This window comes from Necator americanus, chromosome III (assembly GCF_031761385.1).
Source record: "Necator americanus strain Aroian chromosome III, whole genome shotgun sequence".
Taxonomy (NCBI): Eukaryota; Metazoa; Nematoda; class Chromadorea; order Rhabditida; family Ancylostomatidae; genus Necator; species Necator americanus.
Window position 1 is genome coordinate 13572291 of NC_087373.1, and position 16301 is coordinate 13588591.

The window sequence follows — 16301 nt, forward strand, 5'->3', positions numbered from 1 at the left end:
TTGTCAGTGTAATGAAAGGAAACGAGCAGGGGTAGAGCAGATCTAGCACGAATCACAAGAAACAAAGAACATTGCTAGTTGGTACGAACTCCTTCTGGCGATCATACTCGTGCACAGAATTCATACAAAATGACACAGACATATCAAATAATCACACCGAGAAGAAAGTACTAAAATCACTTAATCAATACGAAAAAAAGGAGGAATTCCATGAATGGGGACACCAATAACTGAACTGCTTTATAGAACCATGAGTCAAAACTCTACATGGTGAATACGCAACGAATCGCCGACAGCCAACACTAGTGCTGAGCTGCCTGCCCGTCCCGCCCACGCTGACGAATACACTACTCGTGGGAAATCCGTTCGGTCATCCACCGGTCGAGGACATGGGACTGCACAAAGCTGATCTCCAGATGCCAAAGACCATCCACGAGTGCAGCCGTCACTTCCAACTGAAACATAAACATTATAACAAGACTACAAGTAAAGTCGTTGTATTTACAACGGTGAAGATGTCAAGGGCCTGTTCACTTTTCCTGCTTTTGAAAGCTATTTTGCAGCCCTTCACATGGATAATTGTTTACTGCAAAATGGAAGCAGATGTTTTCGCATGCAAAGAATGCTTCGATGTCTCTTGTCTGCATGAACCACAGATTTTTGGGATGAACAGCGGCTATTAACATACGCGTTATAACATAGGTATATAAGGAACTAAAATCAGAATCGTAAAAACTACAAGCGAAGAGTAGTTGAAGCGTAGAAAAAGTAATAACTTACTTTAACATAACGTACTAAAAAAACTAGAAATAACTGTAGATTAGAAACAAGTGAGTAAGTGAACTGATATGTCAATAATTTTATGTTGCCTTTTCTGAGGGTTCTCGATGAAATTCATTTATTTTGTCAACACTCCTGACAAACAACTGAAACTAACGACCAACTGTGTAAATGCGAATAGACAATCCAGCTGGATGTTCAAAATCATTATTTTGTCTCAAATGCAAAATTTCTGATGCACTAATGGAGTGGTACTGATTCACTACAGCCAATATTCTCATGGTATATTTCGTAGGATTTCTTACACGTACGAAGTGACAGTTTTTCAGTGACAGTGATTTTTCAGTGACAGTGACAGTGTCAGTTTTTGCACCAGCACTTTTAATTTAGGAGTAGTACAAACGCTTTCGTTTTATGTTTAAGCATAAGAGCCTGTAATGTACTTCAATAATGGAGCGTATTTGTGAGCAAAACGTAATACATCATCGATCAAATCCTCCACTTTACCTCTAATTTCTGTTCCTTACTAGAAACCGTAACATTCCGTAAAAGAACCGACACAAAGCGGTTCGACGTCACTTCCACGAAAAAAAAACCAACAAACAAACCATCAAAAGTGTGATTCACAGACGTGGTTAACGTAATGTGAAATGAAAAAAGTAGCTGAAACGCTCGATCGCTGTGACGTTACATCGCACAATCTACACCTGAATACATTGATCGAAATCGTGCGTAAGAAGTCAAACATCGATTCGCGCGCGATTGATATTTTTGTGGGGACTGTTTGTTAGTGATACAATGACCAGCGCTCGTAGAAGCTTGACCATCTGTTTGTACTTTAATATGTGCGAATCAGCAACGTGACATAGTCGACGCTATGGTGGTTCTTTGTAGTTACGAATAAGGCTTAAAACATCGACTATGTTGCAATTGCAACGAGAACAAGTTAGGGACTGGTATTCACTGTTATCGGGGAACCTACCGTATCTTCTTTTTCGCTAAGCCCTCCTAGAAAAGCATGTTGCGATAAACTTTACCTGCAAATACAAAGTTTTCCTGACAGTCCACTGTACACGGTAGGCGGAAGTGCGTATTGCGGTGACCACTAAAGGACATCAGCTCTCGATCTGATCGCCGAAGATCATAAAGTTTCAGCTGAATAGCAACATCGTTAGCAGAATATACAGGCAATACCGGAGAACGTTTAAAAACATACTTCCCCACGGAAGTTTTCAATGAGTACGCATTGAGGATATGACAATCGCAGCTGTCGAATCCAGCCAGCTGATCGTGAACCTGAGTTTGGGAAAAGTTAAGTCTACTACCCATCCGGACCCTCTGAACATGCAACAAAATATACTGTAGATGAGTGCACATCAGCAGTGAGTGCCGAAGGTGTTCAATCAGGCTGACACGATCGCGCCAAATCACTCTGTATTTCAGAAGCGCTGGTTCATTGATGAGTAGTTTCACAGCGCTAAAAAACTCCTCAAAACACCAGTGCCTGCATATGCGCCGCGTTAGCGTAGTTGAACACTTTCGGCACTGAATGTATTAAAATAACATTAAAACTATAACGGTATAATTCATTTCTTCAAGTCTGAGAAGAAAGCAACCCCATATGACGCCAGTAAAAATGAAATGCAACAAAGCACATACCTCTCAGCGATCCTGTCACGTGATGACTTTTCATGCGTAAATCCGACAGAATGACGTCGCTATCTCTCAAACCCATATAGATCAGATCACCTTCCTAAACAAACCATAGGGAAACAAGCAATCAAGAAGCACCTAAAAGCGACCTACAGATGTGAAATGTTGACTTATGACATTCCGACGGCGACTTGATATCACAAATGATTTCTCAGTTATCACATCCATAATTTTGGCAGTATCTTCCATCCCTGAAACAAGTTCAAAGGCAGATAAGATTGATTTTCGTTACGAAAAGAAAATTACCGAGCGCTATACGAGTTTTATTGGAATTCCAAGCGCAGCTGTAGATCGCAGAGGACTCTACAGACCAACGGATATTATAGATAGGCGAATTGCGCACTTCAAAGTCATCATCATCTGTGCATAGCGCAGACATCGGTTGTAGCACCACATTACACATTGAAAGAATTCCTTGTTCAGTAACCCTAGACAACAAACCAATGTTTTCATCGCTAAATTGAACAGATTAAAATTCCTAGTGAAGCAAACCTCGACTCTGCGGTGACATACAGCACACAAGTCACATCTGAATCCACAGGAGCTACAGTCATGTCAACTAGAACAGGTTCCGATATGTCCACAGTTTCGCCATCAAGAACAAAATCAAGGCCTGCAATGAAGAAGACGCAAATAGCACAGTCATTTTCAGGAATGAAGGTAAAAAAGCGTCTACAATTGCAATATCCGTAACGAAGTGAGGTATTCTAGTTGATAAACCTCAACTCCCGTTGAAGTGTGTCAACTGATGCTTAGAGTGAGTACATTCGGGTCAAAACGACCTGAAACCTGATACGACCGGAGTATAGAGATGAGTTCGGTCCTAGCTCGATTGGAACTACTAGCATCACCGCGCTACTTTCAACGCAGCTCCTTACGCACGGGATTTCACGTCTTTTCGATCCGACTATACAAGTACATACAACGGTTTTATGCAGTAACAATTTTTGTGAATGATGCTTTTAAAAAAGCAAGAAACTCAAAAACTATGCACAAGAAAGTTTCAAGGAAGGATAATAACACTCCTCTATCAATCTTCGAGATGATCGTGAATAGAAGAAATACGAAAAGGTTGTACGAATGTCAAAGATATCAATCAAAAGTGCTAATGTCGGTTTTAAACAATCCAGACACTAGATTTTCCTTAGAGCGGCCTGACACGAGAAAGCACATACTTTTTACCAAAACATCTGAAAAGACAAGTGTAGTCATTCGGCGCTTCGTACCAGCTTCACCTAATAGTTGTTTGTTCCATGAAAAAGGCAACAATCAACAGAATCGATTGTAATTTCTACTTAATTCTGATAATGTGTGACGTTGTTATGTGCCTTGATGCTAACCAGAAAAGACTTAGAAAGAGAAGAAAAGAAAAAGAAAAGAGATATCGCAAATTACAGAACATTAAAAAGTACTGCGGGGAAAATAAAGTTGGGGGATGGGGTACTCAAGTCTGCTCTTATTTCTGGAAACTCTATCTTCTTTTTTCTCTTAGTAACTTTAGATTACATGGCCTAGATCTACTAAGGCTAATGTTGGCTCTTAGGGCCGCTGTTTATTTAAATGTTTATTTCCAGAAATAAGAACGCGAGTGAGTGTTCCCCTCCCCCCACTACACTTTACCCAGAACTGCTAACAAAAGACGTACCCAGAGCATTTAGTGGCGTGTTGACGTCACGTTCACCTAGTTTATCCACTCTAGCAGCAGTTCTCCTTTAAAAAAAAAGAAGTTTTAAAACATTTTCAGCATTATCGAAGGCAAAAATATGATATTTTCGCATTTGAAAAACTGGAACAAACCTTGCAGCATCATCATCAAACCGAGCACGCAAGCATGCAAGCTTGGAAGCTTTTCTGCTATTTCTCGAGCCATCCCCGATCGCCCAGCAACCCAAAATCTGCGCATCATCTCCGTTTCCGACAATATCCAGGAACTGACAACCTTTCACATGTTCGCTTGAGGAACCCAAATATGTCTGAACGAGAGAGGAACAATTGCGTTTGTATGAACGATGTTTAACAGCTACATAACACAAATGGTTTCCGAAACCGGAGAATTTCTACATTCCTAGACAGTAACAATTAGGTTTTCTCAGAAACACCACCTACCTCTTGCACAGCGTTCGGCACGGATCCAACGCTCAACAAACGATTTTCGTAAATACTCCGCACAATATGGTTGAAATTTCGAGCACCCAAAGAAAGATCTAAAAGGATTGTACGTATGATGGAACGCCGAAAAGAAAAAAGAACATGAAGTGTGCTTACGTTGAACAGCCGCAATAGTAGGAACACACGATCGTTTGGTGTGAAAACTCCTCTTTTGAGCAAGAAGATGACATCTATCAGTTTCTCTCCGTCTTCGGACAATGTCTTTGTGAGTATAGTTGTTAATCTAAATAAAAGCGTGTTTTTGATAGAGTCACGCGGCTTATATAAGGAAAAACAAAAAGAACAAAGGATTGTAACAGCATCATGCGATGAAATTTTCATCGCAGAAAAAGAATGGCAGATAGTGGCGCTTAACATAGTTTCAATTTTGCTGACCTCTTCTACACTATCAAGGCGCAAAACTAACAAGTGGCAAAACACTTGATTGGAACATTAATTTTTGATGAATGAAAAGTATTAGCTTGAAAAGAAATCTAGATCTAGGCACTAGAGAACTTTTTGCTCCAAATTTCCACATACATAAAAGAAGATAGACATAAAAGAAAAGTAAGCTCGAACTTTCATTTGAAAAACGGGGAGAAAAAATGCATTTTTACCTAGAAGATTCCTAACTTCATGTGATCCACAATTTTTTACAGACAACCAAACACAATTCGAAGACGTGTGACAACGCATAAAAACATCACAAAAATGTTCTCGTAATGGCTTGCTGTGTCATAGCCAAGACTAGAAAAACAATGTGAAACATACTTTCTATATAATCTATGATTCAAGTAATATTGGACCCAACTTCAAAAAAGAAAAAAAAGGAACATAACCCGAGTAGAAACTCTATGTTCTTAAAATCAGTATCTCTATGGAGCTAAACTTCAGAAGCTTGAAATCGTTCCAACAGGAGCGGACCCTTGAGAAAAACACGTACCCCGCTGTGATCTGCTGCAATTCGGAAGTGTTTTCGTGTTAAAGGATCGAACATGAAACCCGGAAAATGTGGTGCGTCTTCTGTAGTGTCCATCTCTTCCACGTTGGCTGGAAAGGCAACACTACTGTGAAGTAAGCATCTGAAAAATGCTGAAACTAAGGAACTGAGGACTTACATTGGCAGTTTGAATAGTTTCTATTTCTTCTCCGACGTCGTCCATGCTGGTTTTTCTCTCGGAGATTGTTTGACCAAATGTGTTGTCGAAAACTTTGACACTGACTATTCTACAACAAAGATAACGAACATGTCAACAGAATCTAAGACTACTAAGTTATAGTTAAGTAAGAGATGGTTAAGATAAACCTTGAGAAAAATGAATTTATACGATCTGTGCATGCAAAGAAGAATGGGAAGAACTCGTCCCATAAAAATCCAAATAAAAGCTGTTCGACAAGTTCACCTGATTTGGAATTGCGACTGGGTTCATTTGATGAGGAGGCTCGCGCCTGTAAGTCCACCGCCGACTGTGATTTCCTAAGATTACGAACGATTATAACAATAAGACCTTAGAAATTTTACATTCATTCATGCTAAACTTCATTGTCAGATACAAAACAATGAAGATGGTACTGGTCTCTTATTATCATTTTTACATTCATTCACACTAAACTTCATCGTTAAATGTATAGAATAGAATGTAATGAATAGAAGGAAAACTATAACGCGATCAAACGAAGGCTTTATAATACACATAATACGAAAGAAATGGATTAGAACTTATATGTAGATCTTGGAAAATAAGGACTGTGGTCATTTCTATTTATACCTCTATCTTGAGGCATTATCGCAACTCCATTCACAAATTGCACAATTCTCGGGGGAATGTACCGCCTCACTGCTAAGCGTTACGCATAGGAATATAGCAGGTATAAACTGAACATGGAGGAGCGCGCTTTGCGCGAAAAACATGCATAGGCAGAGCAAAAATGAAAAAGATCTGCACATTTACTCGCCCTACGCCAAGAAAAGAAAGATTAAACAAGATGGCGACTGCCACTAATCGACCTGCAAAACACTCCTGCTCCAGAGATAAAGCGATAGGGTGTGGTCATTCAACAAGTACAAGAATCAACATAAAGAGAAGTACTAACCGCGAGATGTAAATGGTCCCGAGGGCGACAGCGCATCTTGTGGATTGAAGGAGGCGCGTCGTACAGGTGTATTCCTGGATCTTGACACATCTTCACGTGACGATGAAGCACATATTCCGATACGACCTGGGTTATTCATCCAGGAACATTGATTTACTGAAAAGGAAACATGCTCAGAACCAGCAGAGAAATCATGGAACCACCAGAAAACACCGAAGGTTAAAGTGCTGTTGTGGGAGGGGGCACTCAGTGACGCTCTTATTTATCGAAGTATATAATCAAATCAACCGGGGCCCTAAGGCCTAAGCATTAGTCTTACAGGATCTATGACATGTAAACTTAAGTTACTAAGAAAAAAAAGTAAGTTAGAACTTCGGGAAATAAGGGCACCACTTAGTGCTTCCCCCCAACGACACTTTACCCACACTGAATTTACAGAACATTTACTGTTACGAGATTGACGGGACATACAATATATGGTCAAATTCAAACAGGATTCTATGGCTAAACGAACTGATTATTCGTAGCAATTCATTTTGTCGCCAAGGCGACTTTTCAGGTCCTGATATTTTATTGTGAGAGTTCACACTTCTATCCTATCTTTTGAGGAGTCCATGTCATTGCAACGGGTAAAAATTATCGCAACCTTATATATGAGGAGATTGTACGATTCCAGCAATACAAATGGTACGGACATCCTCTTTCCAATACTACTAACATCTTTCACCCTAACTAATAGACTTCTTTGTGAAAAATACAAATAACGACAAAAAAAAGACTTGACCAGAACTGGTCATCCCTAGTAGTAGCATTCAGGACATCATAGCAGCATAATACAAGCCTTCTCTACAGCGAAATAAAAAGGACAACTACAATAAGAATCACTACGTTGAGAATACATGAGTGATTGGTACTCGAAAAAAGAATAGAGACTTTTCATTGCTAAACGATACAGCTTCAACAATATGCGTAGGAATTAAAATACAGGTAACATCGACCGACTTTAACAACACCCACGTAATTTGCGCAGCTGTCATTATCGGAAAACTATGTGTACAACATTTCAGCTGCTAAATTCATCATCACTCGAGTGTCATGTGGTTACTACGACGTCATCGGACGACTGGGGCGCGTTATCCACTGATGGTTGGGAGTATGCGATGCGGGTCCCCTGCATACGCATTTACGTTTATTTCCCATTAAATCACTTGAAAAATGCGTTACCTTCTTAAGTTGATTCATTTCTGTCGCGAGAGTATCCTCGCTACTCCTCTCCAATGCTAGGTTTTCAGCTGTTCCTTAGGTGCGGTCGCTTATCGGTTTCGTCGAGGGCGGACACCCTCCTATTATGTTTTGTGTTAAGCTGTTAAGAAAGTGGGGGAAATGTAGTTGGAGGGCACTCAACTGGTATCTAATTCCTGGAAACTACCTTCTTCTTTTTTTCTCTTAGTAATTTTAGCTTACATGTCATAGACCCATTAAGACGAATGCTTGGGGCTTAGAGCCCCGGTTGATTTAGTTATTTATTTACAAAAATAGGGGCGCAACTGTGGTGGTGAAGTGGTCCCCCAACTACATTTTACCCGAAAGTGATATATACAGTCAAATGTATTCCCACTCGAACACTTCCATATTCACTTTTGGTATCTTCATGCCTTGAAGGGACTTACTCCGGCTCGTGTTCCCAAGCTCATTGCAATAATCAACGACAACACTGGCCTCGGAGATTTCGTTGTACATTCATTTCATCACTCGCCCGTGTGTCAGGACTTGTTTTGTCGGAAGGACTGAAAACCAAGATTCTGGTCCTCCTTGTGAATCTGTCTCCGAGAAAAATGCTGCTGACGGCGCTCAACACTGCTCTAATCGAACTGCACCTGAACTGCTCTCCAGGGCGCAAAAATCTGTCCTGGATCTCTAAAAACCGTTCCCAACTGTCGCATGGCCTTGCCATTTGAGAAGTCGATAGTTCATTATTGGAAGCGAATAGCTAGGTCAGACGGGGCCTTAAAGCCTACTCATTAGTCTCAGAGATCTATGATATGCAGGGTAAGGCCACCTAGAGAAAAAAAGAATTACACTGGCACTCTGACTTTACCAAACTCTCCAAACACGCATACCGGAGGTGAATAGCTAAACCATATCACGTAATACTTTCAATGATAAAAAAGAACCGAAAAATGCTTGAGAGATAGCTTATCCGCATTCGACATCTGACAGCTAAGAACGGTTTTTGTGCCCTAAGTGCAGTGCAAATAGAGCAGTGCTGGGTAGCGTCCCCAACTGCGTTTCACCCTCTTTGCCCCAGATTCGTAATCAGTATTTTGCTTCATTGCTGTGGTAGTTACGATGCGGTTACGGTAGAACTTGGTAGTTACGTCCAAGTTCCCATCTTCTACAGGAGGACCCAACGTCAAAATTCCGCTCGACGCTGCTTTCTGAAATCACTAGGTTTGTATTACCTCAAGAACTTGAGCTGAGTATTATCTTTTTTTCTGATTTAGATTTTTCATTTTCCGGAAATTGGCAATAAATTCGTTCACAGTCTGAAAAAAATGTATTGTGCATAAATGTAAAAGTGACCTAAGTACTGGGTAACTTAAACAGTTAAACTCAAAATCTTGTTGTCTTAATGTTTGGAAGCCCCCGAACGGAAAGGATCAACTGTTGAAGCTATTCAAAGCAGGCACTAGAACGGCCCGGAGACACCAATGGACCTCCCGTAAAAGAATGCTAAATTGAAATTTCCATACATACGATGTCCTTAACACTTAGCCTCGCCGTCGCTAAGACGTCTACAATAGCATTCTTGAGACGCTCAAGGAGGCTGTTGTAGACGTTTCCATTCCAAAATGCGTACACTGGTCCAATGATGTCTGGTGTTAAGAGTGGAAACATGAATGTGTTTGAAGCCAGAATGGGAAACACTCGACCCGGCTGTTCCATTGTTTTGTGTATGATGTTCTGAAGGAGCTTTCCCGGGTTTTGCTGTGAGGGATTTGGAACTTTCTTACTTGCTCTGTTAAAGACAATGTTTCGTTGCGAATGGGAAATTATAGTCCCATTTCCTTTCCTTAAGTGTCTAAAACTAGTAGAACCTTAAGAGGACAACCTGCTTCTAACTGACAGAGAAAATGTTTTTTTCTGAAGTTTTTTCTCTGAAGCTAAAGAAAGACAGGAAAAAACTGGAAATTTTTTTCTTTAAACCAGACCTCTTAAAATTGCAAGAGCCACATCATTCAATGAAATTTGAAAACTCCACTTTATTCATGCTGCAGATGCTCTGGGATTTCATGTTGCTTTCAGTCTATTTCCAAGAAAACTCATCCATATCTTGGACTGAATGGTGTTGTGGTCTCATGTTCTTGTTGTTCATGTATACATCGGTATGGATTATCTTTCATTAGCCACTGCTTTGTCTGTCTCGTGTCGATGCCAGAGCAGTTCCTCTAGAAGATATCTGAAATAAATTGTAACCGGACCCTACTAAGGTGTCGAGGTCACTTCCAGTTTTAGACAAGTGCAAGTGAAGGGATCGACCGGGAAGGACGAAAAGGGACAGGGTCAGGGGTATGACGGGAATTCCCCATCGAGGGTTGCAAAGGGAGGTGTCGCAGGGCAGGGGAGTGACGTAGTAGTTGAATGGAGCACAGCGTGATAATGGTGACTTCATGGGAAAATTGCATACATAAGACAGAAATATGGAAGCAGAGGCACTGCTGATTGGAGATTGATCTTTGACTAAGTTTGAACTTATTTCAGGCGCTGTAAGAAGTTAAAATGAACATTTCAGAAGTTTTTATCTCCAGATAAGTGGATTATTGAAGAAATGCAGGATCTGTTGGAAGATAGAGAACCAGCATAGTTGATTGATTTTATGGATGTGTTTTGATTTGTTACTTGCATATGTTTAAAATAAAATGAAATCCTTACATTAAGCATGCGGGGAAGTAAAACTTTGTGTGGTAAAAATCACTGGAGAAAATGTGAGTGCAAATTGACAAAATGATATGTTGGGAGTAAGTTATTCTTTCTTCTGGTCGGACGTAGATCAGTTCGAGTAGCACATTGAGCCCAGTCTGAAAATTGGTATTTTTGCTGCCTGCTGCTGCTCTAAGCGGTGTTTGGCGTAGTTGGTGTCTTGTTTATGGCTCAATCCACGGAGATCATGTGTTTCGATTGTGTAAAGCAGTCGAAGAATCCACATCTTCTGCAAAATACGATCGCGAAGATGAACTTGTTCAGCGAAAAGCAAAACGCAGCAAAAACATTTTTGATTTCCTTCATCAGACCCAGTTTTTTCTAATATGTAGGGTTTTCCTGGGTGCAGTTGTAATCCTAGGAGCATATCCATTCAGCAGCCAGCCGCTCCGGTTTCACAGGCCCATTACGCTAGATGATAAATATGTAAAGGGACCAAATGAAGTCTGCGGCTTATCAATCTGGGTGCTTCAACTGCAGTTCGGAATCGTTGAGGTTTACGAACGCGTGTGTACCCCACTAAATTGGCCAGCCAGCCAATGTATCAAGTCAGTGTTTTTATCCTCTCAAACAAGTTTGGTGCCAATTTATTTATTTATTTTTATTTACGTCATCAAGTAGTCAAGTGTTGATCATGTTAATATTGCCGCGCTCTGGTAACGAGAAGCACTTCTGTGGGGTTAGATGACTTGGAATTACCTGCTCCACTTCCTCGTATAATGTGAATTCTTGAGCATTTTTCAGAATCACTTCGAGGAGATGGAGAGAACTGTGTGTGTCAGAGGCATGGAATCCAACTGTTTGTGCTGAGATATTGTATACCCTATAAAGTTATGTACGGATGCCATTTCTCTTTTTAAATTCGGGATGTTGCAGTACCTGTCGTGCTCTTGGTCCCTGGTGCCTTGGGTCTGAGGAGTGGTGGACACTGGTGGATTGATCTGGACGCGACTACACTGATCGGGAGGACCTGACGCTGAGCTATGCTAATAGCATCAGCAGCCTAGTCCATCCAGACCTATATGGGAGCGCGGAAGGGTTGTAACCCTGCCCCAACCTCCTTTTCGAGGCCACGGGCTGCCCTGACGTCCCGGTCCTGCAAAACCTTTCAGATCCTCTCTATAATGCAATACAACAATAACAGTAATAGATAGTTTATCCTCAAAGCACAATGCCACAATGCGGCTATATGGCTGCAAAACAACAACGACTATATAAAACGCAATATAAAAATAAGTAACGCAATATGAAATACACAGTATACTACACAAAAAGGGGAAGGTTAAAAGGCTATGTGGTTACATGGCGTTCGGCTGAAAGTTTAGTTTCGACACATTATTGCCCTTTATTCAAGTTGTCGCTGTAACCTTGGTAATATGGAAGAATAATGTTTGTTGGGACAATTAACAATTTTCATGACTTTCATAAACCCTATTCTCAAGAATCACAACTACCAACAGCTGTGAATTCCGAGTTATACACTTTGGGTCTTTGGAGTCGTTAATTGACATCAACGTATCTGTAAAAGGTAAAACAGTACAAATAAAGAATTTCTGAAAACGATATGTCAGCAGAGCTTACTGCTGATTCATCGGGGTCCATTTGCTTGAGCACATCGGACACAGTTTGGATGTTATGGACTCACGGTACATCCATGCATTGTAGCTGTCGCAAGACTACCACTCGACAATTCTTCTGTTTCCCGTTTCTTCACTGGTGACTGTTATTTATGGCATATACCGCAAATGTTTTGCGCATCGGTGTCGATCGACTCACAGTAAAACCAAACGTCACGTCCGATCACGTCAGTTTTTGGTCGGTACACTTGAATTTTCTTGCCAATCGTTAGAGCTAGATATTAATAAATTGCTCAATGGAACCTTCGTAGGATTTTATCTACAGCTCAACCACTTGACACTTAATAAGAGGGTCAAAACAGAATTGCCTCTAGGTGCTAAACTGGAAGCGGGAATGCCTGAGTTAGAGCATTTTGCGACAGCATTGAGAATAATGTTTTATCTAATCATTTGACAAATTTGGTTCTCAACGTTTACGACACCGTTGTGTAGCTTTCGTTTGAAGATAAAAAGTCACCCTTTTCAATGGTAACAAGCAATTCTTTTCTCTCATCCCTTTTTGGAACAAAAACTGTAGCTAGAGGATTGCTGATCTCTGCGTCCTCAATGGCAACGCAAGCACAAAACACTTGTCAACACTACCACATGCCTAAGCAAATACAATTTGAAAGAAAACGCGATGAAATTAAAATTGTGTCACCATCATAGTTGAGTGTCTATGCTTGCATGATACACCTATATTTACGGAATCAGTGCATAATATGAATATGTAGCCATGGTAAGACATAATTCACGAAGGAGCCAGTGCGTTAATTTATAAGTTTTGATATAACTGAACTATAAATAGAGGTTTTTAAACACTCACATGAGTACTGTTGCAAGAAGAGACAGACATTGGTAAGCGTTATTGGTACTAACCATCTTTGCGGCACATAGCATAATTTCGATTCAGAGATTCCGTACAGTCTAATGCAATTTGGGCCCATGTCTTTATGCAGCCCCCCATGTACCCCAGACCCTCACATCTTCAAAGGCTAATTGAAACGGCAGAAACAGGTAGACCCAAAGTGCCGGAAAGTCGCCCTTAATAATACCTGGCTTAAGGTGAGTGAGGCAATCATTCCGCTGGTTTGCAGAGCGGTTAAGATGGGTGAATTTGAGCATACGATGCCATCGCTCGTGGATTACAGTGGCATAGGCACTGACATCGAGGCAATAGTGCTGCGTCCACTCCTCTCTATATGCATAGTACTGTATGAGATATCTTTTGATGTGCACAGCTCCAGCAGAATTAGCCTTCTCTATGCCCCTGAACTCTGCCAGCAGTAACCGTTCTTACCAAATTCACTCGTAAGTGTGACAGCAGGTGAAACATCTCATCCTTTCATATCCGGCTCTATGAAAAGAGAGTGATCAGCTGGAATATTGCCCGCTAACAATGCCAGGATCACAACGCCTTTTTTGTATTGTTGCCGGAGAACACTGAGTTATACGGATTCAGGCAAATGTGTGTATCATCAGAGAGAAAGCAGTGAGCGATTCAGGGGAAAATTTTTCCATTTTTCGAAAAGCTTACATTTGTTGTCAACGTTGTGCGAGATAATAGAAGCCACTAGCAACCTTTACCCATAATCGTCTGCAACCATCTTTGTTGATGACTTCACCTGGTAGCTAGTCGTGCAATGAGTATCATGAATTGATACATCACATACTGAAAACTCCAAGAAGACTTCCCGCTCCGATGTAATGGTCATGATACGAAAACTTCTTTCAGCTTCAGGAGAGTCCAAGCGTCTCAGACCGTCTCTAGGCAGTTGTATTTAGGGTTTTTTTTAAATAGACTTGATGTCATCATCACCAAATAGCTACTCTGAAATAACGACACGAAATGAAGAGCAAACATGAAAAGAAAACAAGGTTCACGGGAAAAACATTCCTCTTCCATACTACAAACGTAGATGCAGAAACTTCAATACGATAGCTAGATTGATTTCAAGTTGCAAACAAGGGTACAAACTACGAAGTAACGTTGCAAGACGAAAAGCAGAGATATTACTCAACACAGTTTCGTAATAATGCATAGAAAATAATGGATGGTTTAAGCGACATTGCTGTGTGCTAGTGTAATGCACTGCGACGCACTCAGTGAAACGATATCCGGGCCCTTATCATGTATCATTTTTAGCGGCTCGTGTTAACCTGGAGTGACCTGATAGAATGACCAGGCACGCGCTATGCAACTGCGAGACACTGTGATTAACACGGCATAGAATATACTGAGTGAGGCAGAAAGTACGGAAGTACCACTTAGAAAGTCCAGTAAAAAGCGAATGTATAGAAGGCAGGTTGAAATTAGGTTCAGAAACTAACTTTAACTTGTGAAAAAAGGAGATGTATGAGGGACACCAGAAGATTTAGTAAGAGGGATCATCAAAAACGATAAAAAAATAGGGAACAATATGTGCAACTAGTCGGTGGCAACGACAAAAATCAAATGCACGGATTTCGCAATGGTCCTGGGTGGATTAGATGGATCGAAACATAAGCCTAATATTAGGGACTGTAATAACGGTCAATGAAACTTTACTGTCAAGTAAAAAGGGTAGCGTGCGATATATGGATATACATGCGTACCAGCGGATATGAAGCGTATAATTTGTTCCACGGATGAAGCTGATACTACTCCTTTATAAGGAAAAAGTTATGCTAGCTACTCAAATAAACTACTATGTGAAACTATCTAGAGGATTAACATATGTAATCAAAATAAGATAAATGAAAGGACAGTTGAAGTTAAAATATTGCTTAACTAGTGGCTAACCGCTAATAATTACAGTTAGTGCTAGTAATAGGCGAATGATTAAATAGAATTGCAAATGATAATAAGAAATAGTGTTAACTATGATCAACTAAGTACTAAAGTAACTGTAGTAAGCTTGTAACGTAGAGGTATAGCCAAAGAAGAAGGAAATGGAACAATTAGAGTAAAAGAATAAAGGATAAGGGTGTGGCGTTAACCAGTCCGCTTTGCTCGCGCCTCCACCTACACTTCAATTCAGAATCTTTCGCGGTATACTAGCGTGAAACTAGCCTATACAGCGACTTGCGGGAGCTAGCCGATATGTCAAGTCAGTGTTTTTATCCTTGTAGACAAGTCTGGCATTTATTTAATGACATCGAGGGGATGAAAGGCTTGGTTGGCACATGTGTGGATTCGAGCTTCCGATCTATCGTGCACAGCGGAACGTTTTACCGACTGCGTCGCACCTGCCTCGAGATTAGAATAACCACTATTAAATGACTAACTAAGAGGGAATGATTGCAGAGTATAGAAGAATTAGTGAGTGAGAAATATAGTTAAAAATAAAGGAAGAGAGTATTAAATGACCAGTAAGCTCTAGAGCTAACACATCGGCTTGTAGCAGCAGCACGAGCTGCAGGCAAGTACGATCCTTAAACGCTCCTTTTTAGTTTTAACTCTATCCTTTCGCAGTTTGACGTATAATAATATAAAGCGTAATGTCAGTGCTTTCGTTCTTTGGTGTGGTATTATTCAACTGGAAATATATGTATTGGAGAAGTTATGTACAGCAGAGAACGTACAGTAGTTGAGGGGTTGAGTTAACATTGGGATTGGGATCTATGTATATGGGCGAGACATACGTGCACAGTAATCCTAGCCTTTCCTACAGCAAGTCCTTCTTAAGAGCCTCAGAACTGTTACCTGTTGTCCCCTTGGATTGAAACGCTAAGCGATCCTGCGCACCATGTACGTTATACGTCACTCGGAATGAATTACATTGTTTATCCTTCTTTTTATCTTTATCTTTACTTTTATCGGTAATGGCTACGTGTGATGACATGCACTAGTAAAGCTGCTCGCATGTTTGTGTTATGGTGGAAACAGCGCATCGAAAGCGAAGAAAAACATTGTAAGGATAAATGATGTGGAAGCCTATGATATAAGAACAGCTTTTTTTGCTTTAGGATTACGATGAGTTTGCCTCA

General features: G+C 40.6%; 2 protein-coding genes across 3 annotated transcripts; both read right to left on the reverse strand.

The window, feature by feature from the left end:
• Positions 1-255: 255 nt before the first annotated feature.
• On the reverse strand, positions 256-12999 carry RB195_009484 (uncharacterized protein; the record flags this gene model as incomplete). Of its 2 annotated transcripts, XM_064190050.1 has the most annotated exons (22): positions 256-455; positions 1818-1935; positions 1997-2076; positions 2440-2533; positions 2587-2684; positions 2740-2921; positions 2986-3106; positions 4139-4203; positions 4291-4466; positions 4600-4697; positions 4759-4885; positions 5585-5691; positions 5760-5868; positions 6045-6118; positions 6736-6891; positions 10712-10814; positions 11416-11539; positions 11596-11686; positions 12493-12567; positions 12811-12870; positions 12936-12942; positions 12994-12999. In XM_064190050.1, the coding sequence occupies 22 exons, from the start codon at positions 12997-12999 to the stop codon at positions 256-258; spliced, it is 2271 nt and encodes a 756-aa protein (XP_064047632.1). The 2 variants fall into 2 exon arrangements, with proteins under 2 accessions (XP_064047632.1, XP_064047633.1); XM_064190049.1 differs by lacking the exons at positions 10712-10814; positions 11416-11539; positions 11596-11686; ... (2 more) ...; positions 12936-12942; positions 12994-12999 and having other exon boundaries at positions 6736-6874.
• Positions 13000-13107: 108 nt separating this feature from the next.
• RB195_009485 (uncharacterized protein) lies at positions 13108-16156 on the reverse strand (the record flags this gene model as incomplete). Its single annotated transcript, XM_064190051.1, has 3 exons — positions 13108-13130; positions 13212-13259; positions 16018-16156. 3 exons carry the CDS (start codon positions 16154-16156, stop codon positions 13108-13110), a joined length of 210 nt encoding a protein of 69 aa, XP_064047634.1.
• Between the last annotated feature and the right edge of the window lie 145 nt (positions 16157-16301).